Here is a 17,662-nt window from a genome sequence, read left to right on the forward strand (position 1 = left end):
TTTGGTATTGATGGGAAGTATCTCAAAATAATAAGAGCTCTTTATGACAAACCCACAGGCAATATCATACTGAATGGGCAAAATCTGGAAGAATTTCCTTTGAAAACTGGCATAAGACAGGGATGCCCTCTCTCACCACTCCTATTCAACATAGAGTTGGAAGTTCTGGCCAGGGCAATCAGGCAAGAGAAAGAAATAAAGGGTATTCAATTAGGAAAAAAGGAAGTCAAATTGTCCCTGTTTGCAGATGACATGATTGTATATTTAGAAAACCCTATCGTCTCAGCCCAGTATGTTCTTAAGCTGATAAGCAACTTCAGGATAGTCTCAGGATATAAAATCAATGTGCAAAAATCACAAGCATTCCTATACACCAATAACAGACAAACAGAGAGCCAAATCATGAGTGAACTCCCATTCACAATTGCTTCAAAGAGAACAAAATGCCTAGAAATCCAACTTACAAGGGATGTGAAGGACCTCTTCAAGGAGAACTACAAACCACTGCTCAACGAACTAAAAGAGAACAGAAACAAATGGAAGAACATTCCATGCTTATGGATAGGAAAAATCAATATTGCGAAAATGCCCATATTTCCCAAGGTAATTTAGAGATTCAATGCCATCTCCATCAAGCTACCAATGACTTTCTTCACAGAATTGGAAAAAACTACTTTAAAGTTCATATGGAACAAAAAAAAAGCCTGCATTGCCAAGACAATCCTAAGCCAAAAGAAAAAAGCTGGAGACATCATGCTCCCTGACTTCAAACTATACTACAAGGCTACAGTAACCAAAAGAGCATGGTACTGGTACTAAAACAGAAATATAGACTAGTGGAAAGGAATAGAGCCCTCGGAAATAAAACCACACATCTACAACCATCTGATCTTTGACAAACCTGACAAAAACAAGAAATGGGGAAAGGATTCCCTATTTAATAAATGGTGTTGGGAAAACTGGCTAGCCATATGTAGAAAGCTGAAACTGAATCCCTTCCCTACACCTTATTCAAAAATTAATTCAAGATGGATTAAAGACTTAAATGTTAGATCTAAAACCATAAAAACCCTAGAAGAAAACCTAGGCAATACCATTCAGGACATAGGCATGGGCAACAACTTCATGACTAAAACACCAAAAGCAATGGCAACAAAATCCAAAATTGACAAATGGGATCTAATTAAAGAAAAGCGCTTCTGCACAGCAAAAGAAACTATCATCAGAGTGAATAGGCAACCTACAGAATGGGAGAAAATTTTTACAATCTACCCATCTGACAAAGGGCTAATATCCAGAATCTACAAAGAACTGAAACAAATTTACACGAAAAATCAAACCACCCCGTCAAAAAGTGGGCAAATGATATGAACAGACACTTCTCAAAAGAAGACATTTATGCAGCCAACAGACACATGAAAAAATGCTCACCATCACTGGTCATCAAAGAAATGCAAATCAAAACCACAATGAGATACCATCTCACACCAGTTACAATGATGATCATTAAAAAGTCAGGAAACAACAGGTGCTAGAGAGGATGTGGAGAAACAGGAACACTTTTACACTGTTGGTGGGACTGTAAACTAGTTCAACCAACTGTGGAAGACAGTGTGGCAATTCCTCAAGGATCTAGAACTAGAAATACCATTTGACCTAGCCATCCCATTACTGGGCATATACTCAAAGGATTATAAATCACACTGCTACAAAGACACATGCACACATATGTTTATTGCAGCACTATTCACAATAGCAAAGTGAATTGGAACCAACCCAAATGTCCATCGATGATAGACTGGATTAAGAAAATGTGGCATATATACACCATGGAATACTATGCAGCCATAAAAAAGGATGAGTTCATGTCCTTTGTAGGGACATGGATAAAGCTGGAAACCATCATTCTCAGCAAACTATTTCAAGGAGAGAAACCCAAACACCGCTCGTTCTCACTCATAGGTGGGAATTGAAAAATGAGAAAACTTGGACACAGGGTGGGGAACATCACACACTGGGGCCTGTTGTGGGGTGGGTGGAGCAGGGAGGGACTGCATTAGGAGATATACCTAATGTAAATGACAGGTTAACGGGTGCAACACACCAACATGGCACATGTATACATATGAAACAAACCTGCACGTTGTGCACATGTACCCTAGAACTTAAAGTATAATAATAAAACATAAAATAAAATTTAAAACAACAACAATAAAAAGATATTCCATGCCAATGGACACTGAAAGCACGCAGGAGTAGCTATTTTTGTATCAGACAAAACAGACTGGAAAGCAACAACAGTTAAAAAAAACAGAGACATATCATGACAAAAGGCCTTGTTCAACAGGAAAATATCACAACCCTAAATACATATGCACCTAACACTGGAGCTCCCTAATTTATAAAACAATTACTGCTAGACTTTAGAAATGAGATAAACAGCAACACAATAATAGTGGCGGACTTTAATACTCCACTGGCGGCACTAGACAAGTCATCAAAACAGAAAGTCAACAGAGAAACAATGGACTTAAACTATACCCCGGAACAAATTGACCTAACAGATATTTACAGAACATTTTGCCAACAACTACAGACTATACATTCTATTCACCAGCACATGGATCCTTCTCCAAGACAGACCACGACAGGACACAAAACAAGTCTCAACGAATTTAAGAAAATCAAAATTATAGCAAGTACTCTCACACTATAGTGGAATAAAATTGGAAATCAACTCCAAAAGGAACCCTCAAAACCATGCAAAAACATGTAAATTAACCTACTGCTGAATGGTCATTCGATCAACAATGAAATCAAGGTAGAAATTTAAAAATCCTTTGAACTGAATGATAAAAGTGACACAACGTATAAAAACTTCTGTAATAAAGCAAAAGTGGTGCTAAAAGGAAAGTTCACAGCAATGAATGCCTATATCCAAAAAGTCTGAAAGAGCATAAATAGACGATCTAAGGTTACACCTTAAGTTACTAGAGAAACAAGAACAAATCAAACCCAAACCCAGAAGAAGAAACAACAAAGATCAGAACAGAACTAAATGAAATTGAGACAAAGAAAGAAAGAAACAAAAAACACAAAAGATAAATGAAACAGAAAGCTTGTTCTTTGAAAAAGATAAACAAAATCGACAGGCCATTAGTTAGATTAACCAAGCAAGAAGAGAGAAGATCCAAATAAGCTCTCTTAGAAATGAAATGGAGATATTACAACCGATACCACAGAAATACAAAAGATCATTCAAGGCTACTATGAACCCCTTTACGTGCACAAACTAGTAAATCTAGAGGAAATGGGCAAATTCCTGAAAACATAAAACCCTCCTAGATTAAACCAGGAAGAAATAGAAACTCTGAACAGACCAACAACAAGCAGCAAGACTGAAATGGTAATTAAAACTGCCAACAAAAAAAACATTCAGGACCAGATGGATTCACAGCTAAATTCTATCCAATATTCAAAGAAGAACTGGTACCAATCCTACTGACACTACCCCACAATACAGAGAAAGAGGAAACCCTCCCTAATTCATTCTATGAAGACCGTATCACCCTAATACTAAAACCAGTAAATAATATAACAATAAAAGAAAGAAAGAAAGAAAGAAAGAAAGAAAGAAAGAAAGAAAGAAAGAAAGAAAGAAAGAAAGAAAGAAAAGAAAGGAAAGAAAAAAAGAAAGAAAAAGAAAGAAAGAAAGAAAAGAAAAGAAAAGAAAAGAAAAAGAAAAGAAAAGAAAAGAAAACAAAACAAAACAAAACAAAACAAAACAAAACAAAACTACAGGCCAATATCCCTGGTGAACATAGAGCAAAAATCCTCAACAAAATACCAGCTAACCGAATCCAACAGCACATCAAAAAGATAACACGTCATTATCAAGTGGGTTTCATGCTAGGGATGCAGGGATCGTTTAACATACACAAGTCAATAAATGTGACGTACCACATAAACAATTAAAAACAAAAAATCACATAATCATCTCAATAGACACAGAAAAGGCATTTGACAAAATCCAGTGTTCCTTTATAATTAAAACACTCAGCAAAATTGGCATAGAAAGGAGATGCCTTAAGGTAATAAAAGCCATCTATGACAAATCTATAGCCAACATTATACTGAATGGGGAAAGGTTGAAAGCATTTCCCCTGAGAACTGGAACAAGACAAGGATGCCCAGTCTCACTACTACTGTTCAACATAGTACTGGAAGTCCTACCCAGAGCGATCAGACAAGATAAGGAAATAAAGGGCATCAAAATCAGTAAAGAGGAAGTCGAACTGTTGCTGTTTGCTGATGATATGCTCGTATACCAAGAAAACCCTGAAGATTCATCCAAAAAGCTCCTAGAATTGGCAAATGAATTCAGTAAAGTTTCAGGATACAAAATTAATGTACACAAATCGGTAGCATTGCTATACACTAACAGCAACCAAGCTGAAAATCAAATCAATAACTCAACCCCTTTTACTATGTCTGCAAAAAAAAAAACCACTTAGGAATATACCTAAGGAAGTGAAAGACATCTACAAGAAAAACTACAAAACACTGCTGAAAGAAATCATAGATGACACAAACAAATGGAAACACATCTCATGCTCATGGATGGCTAGAGTCAATACTGTGAAAATCATCATACTGCCAAAAGCAATCTAAAGATTCAATGCAATTCCTATCAAAATATCACCATTCTTTGCAGAGCTAGGGAAAACAATCCTAAAATTCATACGAAACCAAAAAAGAACACACATGGCCAAATCAAGACTAAGCAAAAACAAAAACAAAAAACCCCCAAACCCACAAATCTGGATGTATCACATTACCAAACTTCGAACTAAACTATAAGGCTATAGTTACTGAAACAGCGTAGTACTGGTATAAAAATAGGCACATAGACCAATGAAACAGAATACAGAACCCAGAAATAAAGCCAAATACTTACAGCCAAATGATCTTTGACAAAGCAAACAAAAACATAAAGTGGGGAAAGGACACCCTATTCAACAAATGGTGCTGAGGTGATTGGCAAGCCACATGTATAAGAATGAAACTGGATCCTCATCTCTCATCTTATACAAAAATGAACTCAAGATTAGATCAAAGACTTAAATCTTTTAAGACCTGAAGCCATAAAAGTCCTAGAAGATATTATCAGAAAAACCCTTCTAGACATTGGCTTAGGCAAAGACTTCATGACCACGAACCCAAAAACAAATTCAACAAAAACAAAGACAAATAGATGGGACTTAATTAAACTAAAAAGCTTCTGCACAGCAAAGGAAATAATCAGTAAACAGACAACCCACAGAGTGGGAGAAAATCTTAGTAAACTATGCACTGACAAAGGTCTAATATCCAGAATCTATAAAAAACCCAAACAAATCAGCAAGAAAAAAGCAAAACAAACAATCCCATCAAAAAGTGGGCTAAGGACATGAATAGACAATTCCCAAAAGAAGATATACAAATGTCCAACAGACATATGAAAACATGTTCAACATAACTAATTATCAGGGAAATGCAAACCAAAACCACAATGCGATACCATCTTACTCCTGCAAGAATAACCATAATCAAAAAATCAAAAAATAATAGATGTTTGCATCAATATGGTAAAAAGATAAAACTTTTACACTGCTGCTAGGAATGTAAACTAGTATAACCACTATGGAAAATGATGTGAAGATTCCTTAAGGAACCAAATATCTACCATTTGACCCAGCAATCCCACTACTGGGTATCTACCCAAAAAAAAAGAAGTCAGACAAAAAAAGACACTTGAACACACGTTTGTAGCAACACAATTTGTAACTGCAAAAATACAGAATCAGCCCAAATGCCCATCAATCAACAAGTGGATAAAGAAAATGTGGTATGTATAATACATATACAAATACACAGACACAACATGGACTACTACTCAGCCATGCAAAATAACGAAATAATGGCATTCACAGCAACCTGGATGGAGTTGGAGACCATTATTCTAAGTAAAGTAACTCAGGAATGGAAAACCAAACATTGTATGTTGTCACTCATAAATGGGAACTAAGCTATGAGGATGCAAAGGCATAGAATGATACAATGGACTTTGGGAACTTGAAGTAAAGGGTGGGAAAGGGTGAGGGATAAATGACTACACAGTGGGTACTGTGTACACTGCTTGGGTGAGGGACGCACCCAAATCTCAAAAATTATTACCAAAAAACATGTCCATGTAATCCAACACCACCTGTTCCCCAAAAACCTATTGAAATAAAAAAAAGGAAAAGAAAAAATAACTCAAAATGGATCAAAGACCTAAATATAAGACCTAAAACTATAAAATTCTTAGAACACTGAACAAAAGAGCTTCATGACATTATATTTGGAAATTATTTCTTGGATGTGACAACAAAGGCAGTCACTGAAAGAAAATACTGGCAAATTAGACTTCACGAAAAATTTTTAAATTTGTACATCAGAAGACCATATCAACAGTAAAAGGCCAGCCACAGAATGGGTGAAAATATAGGCAAATCATATATCTGATAAGAGATTAGTATCCAAAATATATAGAAAATTCCTGAAACTCAACCAAAAAAAAAAAAAAAACCTGATTCAACAATGTGCAAAAGACTCAAATACAGATACACAAATGGCCAATAAACAGAGGAAAAGATAAACATCTCTAATCATTAGCAAAACAAATCAAAACTACAATGAGATGCTACCTTATACCCACAAGAATGGCTACCATCAAAATTCAGAAAATAAGTGTTGAAGAGAATGTGGAGAAACTGCAACCCTTGTACACTATTGGTTTGAAAGTAAAATGTTATTTCTGCTATGGAAAACAGGATGAAAATTCCTCAAAAAATTAAAAATAGAATTACGACATGATCCAGCAATTCCACTTCTGGATATATACCCCTTGAGAGCAGAGTTTCAAGAAAGTATTTGTACACTCATGTTCATTGCAGCAGTATTCACAAAAGTTAAAATGTGAAGCAAACCAAGTGTTCACCAAGGATGAATGAACAAGCAAAATGTAGTATTTACATACAATGGAATATTATTCAGCCTTAAAAAGTAAGGAAATTCTGATATATGCTACAAAATGAATGAATCTTGAGGACATTTTGCTAAATGAAATAAGCCAATCACAAAAGAACAAATAATGTACAATTCCACTTACATGAAGTACTTTAAAGTAGTGAAAATCAGAGAGAGAGAATTTTGGTTTCCAGGGCCTGTGGAAAGGTGAGAATGGAGAGCTATTGTTTAAATGGATATACAGCTTCAGTTTTACAAAATAAAGAGTTCTGGAGATAAACAGCGATGATGGTTGCACAACAATATAAATGTAGTACCACTGATCTGTAAACTTAAAAATGATTATGATGGTAAAGTTTATATGTATTTTACCACAATTTTAAAAAGCTTGAGAAAAAAAGGTATCAATGATAATGATGTTGATTTCCTCCTAATTAACCTGTATGTAAAGTAATCCCAGCTAAAACACAGGAAGATTTTTAAAAATTATATAACTTGGCAAAAAGTATTCTAAAACTTCAGACCAATAAACAAGTGGGTGTAACTGGAAAATTCTGGAAAGGGGCACTGTGGGAAGGGGTGTACTAATCTGATCAGATCAATTTTAAGTTATAAAAAAGATTTTTAAAAAGTAATGTGGCAAAAATTATTCTAAATGTTATCTGGAAAAATAGGTGAGTATAACTGGAAAGCTCTTGAAAGGGGAACTGAGGGAGAGGAAGAGACGAAGTTTACTACACATAAAAATATATTACCTTAAAGAATGTAATGAAAACAATGATATTTATGCTGAACAGGCTCTGAGTCTGCTTTTAAAAAATGCATTTGTTAATACTAAAGACAATGTGCTGAGAAACTGTTCTCTACATCGAACTGTCAGAAACTATGTTGTTTGAAATTTTATAAAGTGAGAATGGAACATCCCACTCTTGCACTGATGGCAGATCATTATGAAACAGAAGCAGCCTCAATTTGCAACTCAGAGCTTCAGATAAGGGGTTTCCAGACACAACATTCCACATGTATCTCGATTTTGTAGTCTCCAGGGAATCAGAACCCTGAGTCAGCTTCTCAGCCCAGGCCTGATGTTTATTAACCCTTGACACACTGTCTTGCTGTGCTTTAAGCTTATCAAATATTGTTGCATTTAAACTTTGTCCAAACTCCATCCCTCTCCAAAATCCTATAATAACCCTGGTTCATTCTTTAGTGAAAAGGTGGCATTTCCTCTGCTGTGCAAGTCTCCCTCACTGTAGCAAACTAATTAACCTTTGTCAGCCTACAGATGTCTCCCTGGTGGTCTTTACCAGATAAATCTTATGAAGGGACTTTATCAGGTTGAAATAAAGAGTCTATGAAAAACAAAAGTTTATGTGGAAATTTAAAACATAATAGCATTTCAAATCAAGAAAAAGGTGGCTTATTGAAAAACGGTATTGAATTAATTAATCTTTTGGGAAAAAACAAAACCAGCTGGCTCCTTAACTTTCTGGTAACAATTTCAAAAGTTTCTAAGATTTCAGTATTTTAGAAAATGGAATTAAAACAAAACTGGAAGAAAATATATTTTTGCATTTTTGTATTATGAACTGAGATCTCTCCCAAACTCGGAAGCTGTGACTATTAAAAAACTATGAGTTTATCCACTGGATAAATTTCTGGCAATGAAGTCACTAGTTAAAGGGCATATTTCTCTACGAAATTTTTTTTTTTACTGTGCAGCAAAAAGAACCAAAAAGTATCATAAATAATAAAAAATATAAAAAATTAACCAAATATAAAAACAGTAAAAGATTCACAGTAAAAAATGGTCAGCGATGTTCAAATTTCACTCACAAAGGTAAATCAAATGAAGAGATACTATTTTTAACCTAACATATTGGCAAAACTTTTAAAGTTTATTATCAGCTATTATTGACACAGATATAAGAAAACTGGCAGTCCTATATTCTTTCTCATAATGCACACTTTTACTGTCTTTTGGAAGGTCATTTCACAACATTTTTTAAAATTTTTAATTATGGATTGATACATCACTTCATGATCAGAAATTTATTTTACAGATACAATCACAGAAGTCAGCCAAGATGCTCAAGACAGCCATAACCATAATAGGATGTTTGTCTGTTGATGAGGAACCAGTTTAAAAAAAAAAAGATACAGCCATAGCATAGAATACTTGTAGCTGTTAAAAATGATCTACATGTGCTGATAAGGAAAATCTTTGTGCTTTTGAAAAAGGTTACTTTTTATTGTTAATAAGGTATACTGGGTATTTTTTCTAAACATCAGAAAATGTAAAGAAAACAAAAGGAACAAACCTAAACAAATGAAAGAAAACCGTAGACAGAAAAGAATAAATTTTCTTTACCATCTCTACCACTATCTCTCCCCAAAAGTAATTGCTTTCGTATCGCTGGGTAATGCCTATATCATCACATATGCATGTTCAGCTTTTACTTTACATCAGAGATCACACTTATCCATTAGTCTGTGCTTTATCCCTTCACTTACTTTTTCCATAACATAATGTCATTCATTTTAACAACTGTGTAAGATAAAAGGTTTATTTGTTTAAGACAATATACCGAAATCTTTTCTAGTATGATCTCACTTGGCTTTTTAAATGTTTCTGTATATATTTAAAAATCTGTTAAGATACATATACATATGATATTTAACAAGAGCTATCTCTGGGAACTAGCACTGGGTGGCACGAGCAAGGAAGTACAATTTTTTAATTTTATAACCTTTTGACATTTTAATTTTGCATCAGGTACACATATTACTTTTCTGATAAAATTAAAGGAGGCTATTTTTATCTACAGAGTGAAATAATATGATAAAAATGAAAGTTCACTAATTTCTCTACACTTGTTAAACAAAATGATCTCTTGATCCTTTCAGACTTCTCCAAGTTTCAGATTCATGTACACAAATGCCTGCTAAACACTTCCACCTGGACCTGAGGCAGCTCTAATTCAACACCTTCAAAGTGACTCATCATCTTCCTCTGCTCATTTTACCTTAATTACTGGTAATTACCTAAATTACTCACCAGTGGGTTCCTATTTCACTCAGAGTCACAGGATTATCTAAACTAGAAAGTACAGAGATATTCTTAATGCTTCCCTTATCTTCACCCCAAATCCAATTACCAAGTCTTGCCAACATTATTTCCTAAATATTATTCTAATCCATTGTCTCCTCTCCATTTCTAGTATTTATCCTATTTCAGACTCTCCTCTCTCCCCCAGGCTATTACAATATCTAACCTGACTCAGGTGCTATCCCTCTTTAACTGACATCAGAGCTGGGTAACTCTCACCAGAATGAGCTCTCTAAAATGAAAAGCTGACCATGTCACTCCATGAATCCTTTCACAGAACTCCACTGCCTATAAGACAAAAAAAAAACAACTAAACATTTCTAATTAACACGATATATATAAAGGCTATGATCTAGAGCCTGTCCAGGTTTCCAGCCTCATCTTTTCCTATTCTGTGCATTACAATTAATGTCTACTTCAGCAATCCTGAACTATCTACAGTTCCTGAAAGATTCCCAATACGGTCAGCTCCTCTATTCCTACTTCCTTCTCTGACTACAACACTTGCTTTCCACCAACCTCTGTAAATCCCATCAAACTAAGGTTCCTTAACCTTGGCGCTACTGACATCAAGAGCTGGATAACTCTGTTGTGGAAGCTGTCCTGTTGAATGTAGGATGTTTAGCAGCATCCTGGGCCTTTACTCACTAGATGCCAGTAGCATTCCCCCTAGTTGTGACAAAAATGTCTCTAGACATTGCTAAATGTTTCCTGGGGAAGAAAACACGCCCAGGTAACAACTTCTCCATTAATTTGTTAAAACTGTTTCTCATATTTACATAAAAGATCTCCCCCATCTCTACTAAAAATACAAAAAAAAAAAAAAAAAAAAAAATTAGCCGGGCGCGGTGGCGGGCGCCTATAGTTCCAGCTACTGGGGAGGCTGAGGCAGGAGAATGGCGTGAACCTGGAAGGCGGAGCTTGCAGTGGGCTGAGATCGCACTACTGCACTCCAGCCTGGGCAACAGAGGGAGACTCCGTCTCAAAAAAAAAAAAAAAAAAAAAAAAAAAAAAAAAAAAAAAAAAAAAAAAAAAAAAAAAAAAAAAATCTCAGGAAGAATAGAGATAAGACTACTTTTAACACTAATTGCCTTTGAGGAAGACAACTGGGTAACTGGAGTGGGATGAAAAAAACTTACTTTTCAAAACATTCACTGTGTGTTTTTAGTCTTGTACCTCTTCTAATTTCTCCAGTGCTATCACCCTGGTCTGTGCAACCTCTTTGTCTTTTAACTACTGCAACAACATGCTAACCAACTTTCCCCTTCCTTTAGCCTTTCCTTCTTAGGCCCATTTTTACCTGTAGCCACAGTGATCCTTTTAAAACTGAAATCGGATCACGTCACTCATTTGCTCAAAACCCTCCCATCTTCCTAATCTCAGACAGCCAAAACCTTACAACGATCTTCCCACAATCTGCATCCTACTCCACCCCTTTCTTTCTGATCTCTTCTCCCTAGTATTTGGTGTTTCTGTAGGGTCAAAAAATGAACAAACAGCGGCCATTTCATAGACTGAACCTAACACTAACTGCTTGCCATTCCTCAGACGTGCCAGGGTCTTTGCACTTACTGTTCTCTGCTGAGAACACACACCCAGATGCTCATATGGCTCACTCTCCAGCTCCTTCAGGTCTTCACTTTTCAGGAGTCTTCACTGGCCCACCCTATGCTTACCCACAGCACCTATTAATATCTAATATTATTTTACTTATCCATCTTGTTTACTGTGTCTTTTCCATCTTGATCAGTGGTTCTGAAACCTGAGTCTGCATCACAATTATTTGGAAGGCTAGTTAAATAAAGAGTTCTGGGATGGAGCCTGAAAATTTCAGTTTCTAACAACTTCCCAGGTGATGCTGATGCTGCAGATCCAGGGACCACATTTTTAGAACCTGTTTCAGAATGTAAGCTCCATGAGGACAGAGATTTTTGTCTATCCACTGTTTTATCTCTAGGACCTAGCACATAGTAAGCACTTGCTGTGGTCTGAATGCTTGCCTCCTCCAAAACTCAAGTTGAACCTTAATCACCAGTGTTGCAGTACTGAAAGCTGGAGTCTTTAAATGGTGACTGGGTCCTAAGGGTTCAGCCCTCATGAACGGGTTATCATGGGAAAGGAACTGGTAGCTTTATAAGAAAAGAGAGTTCTGGGCTAGCATGCTCGGACCCTTCACCATGTGGTGCCCTGTGCTACCTCAGGACTGTGCAGAGTCCATACCAGCAAGGCCCTCACCAGATGTGGCCCCCTGAACTAAGACTTTTCAGCCTTCATAACTGTAAGGAATAAATTTCTTTTCTTTATAGATTACCCAGTTTCAGATATTCTGCTATTAAGACATCACTGATATATGTAAATAAATATAAGTGTTCCATCCTGTTTCCACTGTAGCCTCTGACTCAGCCTATGATGCTAAACATTTACTGAACACTGTAAAAGACAAACCGTGTAACTGTTACAGGTTAAACTGTGTTCCCCCAAAAGATAGGTTGAAGTCCTAATTCCAGTACCTCTGCATGTGACCTTCTTTTTTTTGTTTTTTGTTTTTTTTTTTTTTTGAGACGGAGTCTCGCTCTGTCGCCCAGGCTGGAGTACAGTGGTGCGATCTCGGCTCTGCATGTGACCTTATTTCAAAACAGGGTCTTTGCAGATGTAATAAGTTAAGATGAGGTGATTAGGGTGGATCTTAATCCAATACGACTAGTATCCTTCTAAGAAGTGGAGCACACCATATGAAGACAGAGCCACACAGGGATTATGTCGTGATAAGAATCAGAGACTGGAGTGATATAGCTGCAAGCCAAAAAATTCCAAGGATTGGCAGTAACACAAGGTAAGAGGCATGGAACAGATTGTCCCCTCGAAACTTGAGAGAGCATAGCCTTACCTACATCTTGACTTGACATCTTGCCTCCAGAACTCAGACAATAAATCTGTTGTTTTAAATCACCCAGTTTGTCGTATTTTGTTACCAAGGCCCTAGAAAACTAATACAATGACCAAGAATGCAAATAACTATGCCAAGCTGTATTTAATTTCAAGTTCTGCCTATTATCAACATCTACCTGTTTAAATGTGCTTTAATATACAGGTTTCCCATTCCAGAATCTCCCTAGAGTTGCCTCTCGTTGCCCCCAACATGCCCCTTCAGTGTGCAAGGCAGCACATACTACAGGTGCTTATTTAGACTTTCCTTTCAGTTTCACCCACCTTCCTATGTGCTTTCCTAGATCACAAACACCAGTTTCTTTATATATATATTTTTTCTTTCCAAGGGACACTTCCTATTCTCACACATTACAGATGTTGGCATATATTTTCCCCTTGGACATTTGAATTAGCTGCAAAATAATTTAAGTACACATTGGAGTTCCTCTCTAACCAGATTTCAAGATAAAAGGCTAATTTCTCATTTTATGAACAAGTCTCCTTCCCAACTCCACCCCCTTTCTTCTTTTAAAAGAATGACTTAATCCCACTGAATCTGGAGTAAAAAGATTTTTGTCATACCTTTCTTTCAGCCTTGTTATAGTTTGTACATCAGCCTCTTTAATCAAATCTTAAGAAATCTTCTAGAAGAAAAGATGGTTGTATTGGGAAGCTTAAACTTTTAAGCCTATCTGAATTTAATTTCAGCATCAAGCTTTCCATTTTCTACTTAAGGTTTATTTATAGCTGCACTGTCATAAAAATTCCAATCAATAATTTTACCACACAAAGACTCTACTTTAAATTACCATAGCTTATAAAGTTAAACTGCATAATGCAATTTTAATTTTAGCACAAATCAATATACAAATAGTAGCATATGCCTAGTGACATACTTTTTCATATTTCTATTAGGTAAACACGAATTCATTATATGTACCCTGAAATAAATTTGTGATACGATTTTAAGAATAACTGAATATTGAATTTACTCAATGTAGTCTAGTCTTAAAAAGCATAATTATGAAAAACTTTAAATAGGAAACACAAAATATTTCTAAAATGCTTAATCCTAAGCAGGAAGATACAAAAAAATACAAATTCCAGGCAAATTTAAGAGAGGCATTTAATGGTTCTCCACTAATACTGAAAAATTATTCTCTTTATGAAGAATTTTACATGAGTCATACTTTCCTGACTAAATCATTGCTTTACTCAACATTAGGTGAAGAGTTAACTGTTTGCTAACTTGAAACCTTATATTCACTTAAACTGTACATCTACATATAAAGGCTGGTAGAAAGCATAGTTTACTATATACAATACTTAAAACATACAGTATCATGTGCATCAAGCTCATCTGACATTTACCTAAGAGGGTGAAAAGCTGTCATCTAAATACCTTCTAAAAACTCAGATTCCCACTTCCCAAACTCACACCACAATCAAGCAACTTGAAATTATGCACACTTTTTCCTGGCAAAGCTATGTTCTATGCCCAACTTTTAGTAAGTTAACATATTTCTGTCCCTTACACACTGGCCTAATTATTCACTGATTCATTATGATTTTAAATTTATAACTTTTAAATTCATAATGAAATCAATCCATGGTTAGTACAATAGTTTTCTATCTTAAAAAGCGTGAAACGGAAATCGAGTAATATGTACAATGGATATAGAGAACTAGGTTAGAAATCTTGAGAATTTTTCCAGACTGTGTGGGTTTTGTGTTGCTGATATTGTTTGCTTTAAATGCGGGGCAGTGGGGGTGGGGAGACGGTAAGGGCTAGGAAGGAATAAATCCACAGCGCTAAATTATGGTCATGTTTTAAGAGTGTACAACTTACCCAAATTCAAAGCAATATGGACAACTTGTCAACACCTACTAATCCCCTCACAATTTGCTGGGGGGAAATGGGGTGGAGATAAAAAAAAAAAAATTCTTTTTAATGCCTTTCTTCCTCCCCCACGCAGCGAATGCCCCAACACACACGTATCTGGTTCACTCTGCGGCACGGAAACTTAAAGAAATAAATCAGCCACAGACAAACCTGATGATCCAAGCTAGCCCCAAGCAAGCTCCAGGCACTTCTGGAAGGAGCCTGCTCGCTGGGCGCTCAGGCGGCGCGGCAGCTGAGTAGCTCTCGGCGAAGGTGCCCCACACCTGGGCGCCGAGTCCAGCGGGACCCCCAGGTCAGCGGCGGGGCGTGGACGGCGCGGGAGGAGGGACAGGGAGGGCCCGGCGAGGCAGGACCGCTAAGTGGTCCGGCCCGGGCGCACTCTGCACCCCGCGGCGCCGCCAGGCAGCGCGCCGGCAGAAGAGGGGCGCGAGCGGGCACAACGGAAGGACCCACGACGAAGAGGAGGCTACAAGTCCACAAAATTGCGGCCGGGTACGCACCCGGACGCTGTGGCAGATCGCTAAGGCTCCGGGAGCAGGAAGTCCTCGCGCCTTCCTGAGGAGCCCGGACGACCCCCGCCCGGCTCTGACCCCGAGACACCTGTTCCGCCGCGCCCGGGGTTTGGGTCCATCCTCCACGGTTCCCTACCAACCCGGAGAGGGGGGAGGGCGGGGAGAGGGCGAGGGGAGCCGAGACCTTGGACCCGGCGCCTCCGCCGGCCGTACCTGACATCAGCTGCGGCTCCCTCTCGCCCCTCCTGGGGGGCGGAGAGGGGGACGACTTCGGACCGGCGACCTTTGCTTCTCTGGGCAGCCGCAGAAGTGGCTCGTGGCCGCTAGCCGAGGCCGCCCGCTGCCGCCCAGATTATTCCCCGGCAGCGGCGGCAGCAGCAGCAGCGGCGGCCAAGGCGGGCCCTACGCGCGCTCCCGCCCGCTCGCTCCGCCCCTCCCCGCAGCGCGTCCAAGCCGTGGCCCGCCTACGGCGCAGCCGCCACCCGGAGTCTCCTGGCGCTGACGTCTCCGCCGCTGCACCAGCCCCAGGGAAGGGCGGAGCGGGAGGGGCGGTGGGCGGGGATACGGCGACGTGAGGAACCGGGGATTGGCCGCCGGGCGCACGCTCCGCCCTAATGCGAAGAGGTCTGGGAAGTCGGTCTTCCTAGAGCAACAGATTTCGTTATAGCCCTCTTGCGGCTTGTGTCTACTACCCTCCACCTTTCTGTTCCTGCTATAAGGTTATGCACTTGCTTCCGGACCTTGAGGGGGACGAAAGCAGGGCAACAACAGGGAAGGAGAAAGGGGATGCCTGAGGGATCTTTGTCTGAGGTACAGGCTCTAACCCTGCAGGACTCTTGTGGCCTGTAGCCTGCTCTTAACCCGTTCATTTGTTTTTCTGTTCTCTCCCCATACTCTCTTTGCTCAGTATCTCTCTGGACTTAACGAAAGGAAGTAATAAGATGAAGTATGCATACGGGTGCTGGGTCATCATGTGTGAACCAGGAAGAGCTGAAAACCGAGATAATGATACTAGAAAGCTTTCTGTAGGCACATTTCGTCTTTGGTTCTGTCAGCACTTCGGTTCTGTGGGGCAGTGGCCAGAAGAGCGTCTTCGGGGCTTAACAAAACCTATCTCCCCTTTGGCTGGGCTCTGAATGAGGAAGTTGTCTTTGGAATAGGGGGAGGAGACTGCCACCTGTTGAAGCAACCCCATAATAGTCAGGAGGTGAGGGTAAGGTATCGGCTTTACTGGCGTTAACCATTATCTACAAGACCAAGTTCCAGAATAGGAAAGCTATCCTGCTTCCTTTAAATGCCCTATCCAAGCGGTTCTTTAGTACTCTACAGCATGGTTGTTAGAGTATGGGCTCTAAAATCAGACTGCCTGGGCTGGCATCTTGGTCCCTCCACCTATTGGCAAGTTACTTAGAATGCCTGAGACAAATAGTAAACAATGTACATTATTGTTGTTATTTTTTCTTTAATTTACTTACGTTCAGCTGTAGTGTAGTTTCTCAGGACATAGCATCAATATATCCAAAAGAATTGTGAAACATAAAGCACATGTAGTGATTCTAATACAGATGTCTTATTTTTCAGATGAGAAAACTAAAGCCAGAAAGATAAACTGATAGGTCCATGCTAGAAGAGAAGTGCAGCTACCCTGCTGTCCAGGTTATTGCTCTTTCCCTGACTCATGGGTCCAGACTTCTCTCCCTTACATCCTTACCTCCATCCTCTACTCCTCCCCAACTTGTATACAGTTGCTCAGCCTCCTCCCCCTCCACCTTTCCACAATATCTTTCCACCCATTGTAAAACATGGAAGGGAGACCCTCTCAGAGGTCAGTGTTCCAAATAGAAACCAAAACTCACAACTACTTTTCTCATTTTAATTTTATTAAAAGTTATAATGAATAAAGAATAACACTTTTTTTCCATTGAGCAAAGATTAGAACTCTTTCCTAAGATAAGGTCAGCCACAGCCTTATCCAGGAAAATTACTTGCTGGAAACAATACTGGACCAAATCAGCCCTGCTCCCACCCTGCCTTTCTTTGAAAATAGCTTTTTTTTTTTTCTTTTTTTAAAGAGATATGGTCTTTCTGTGTCGCCCAGGCTGGAGTGCAGTGGCTAATCACAGATGTGATCATGCACACAACAGTCTCGAGCAACTGGGC

The 17,662-nt window shown here is 38.6% G+C and overlaps 1 protein-coding gene across 1 annotated transcript in view; it reads right to left on the reverse strand.

Annotated features, from left to right (window-relative positions):
• Positions 1 to 15,997, reverse strand: part of C1GALT1 (core 1 synthase, glycoprotein-N-acetylgalactosamine 3-beta-galactosyltransferase 1) — an 82,002-nt gene extending 66,005 nt beyond the window's left edge. Inside the window, exon 1 of the mRNA XM_007982083.3 lies at positions 15,716 to 15,997. Coding sequence (XP_007980274.3) covers positions 15,716 to 15,722 — 7 coding nt within the window. The 5' untranslated portion in view covers positions 15,723 to 15,997. The remainder of the gene's footprint in view (positions 1 to 15,715) is intronic.
• Between the last annotated feature and the right edge of the window lie 1,665 nt (positions 15,998 to 17,662).

The sequence above is a fragment of the Chlorocebus sabaeus genome, chromosome 21 (genome assembly GCF_047675955.1).
Source record: "Chlorocebus sabaeus isolate Y175 chromosome 21, mChlSab1.0.hap1, whole genome shotgun sequence".
Classification (NCBI taxonomy): Eukaryota; Metazoa; Chordata; class Mammalia; order Primates; family Cercopithecidae; genus Chlorocebus; species Chlorocebus sabaeus.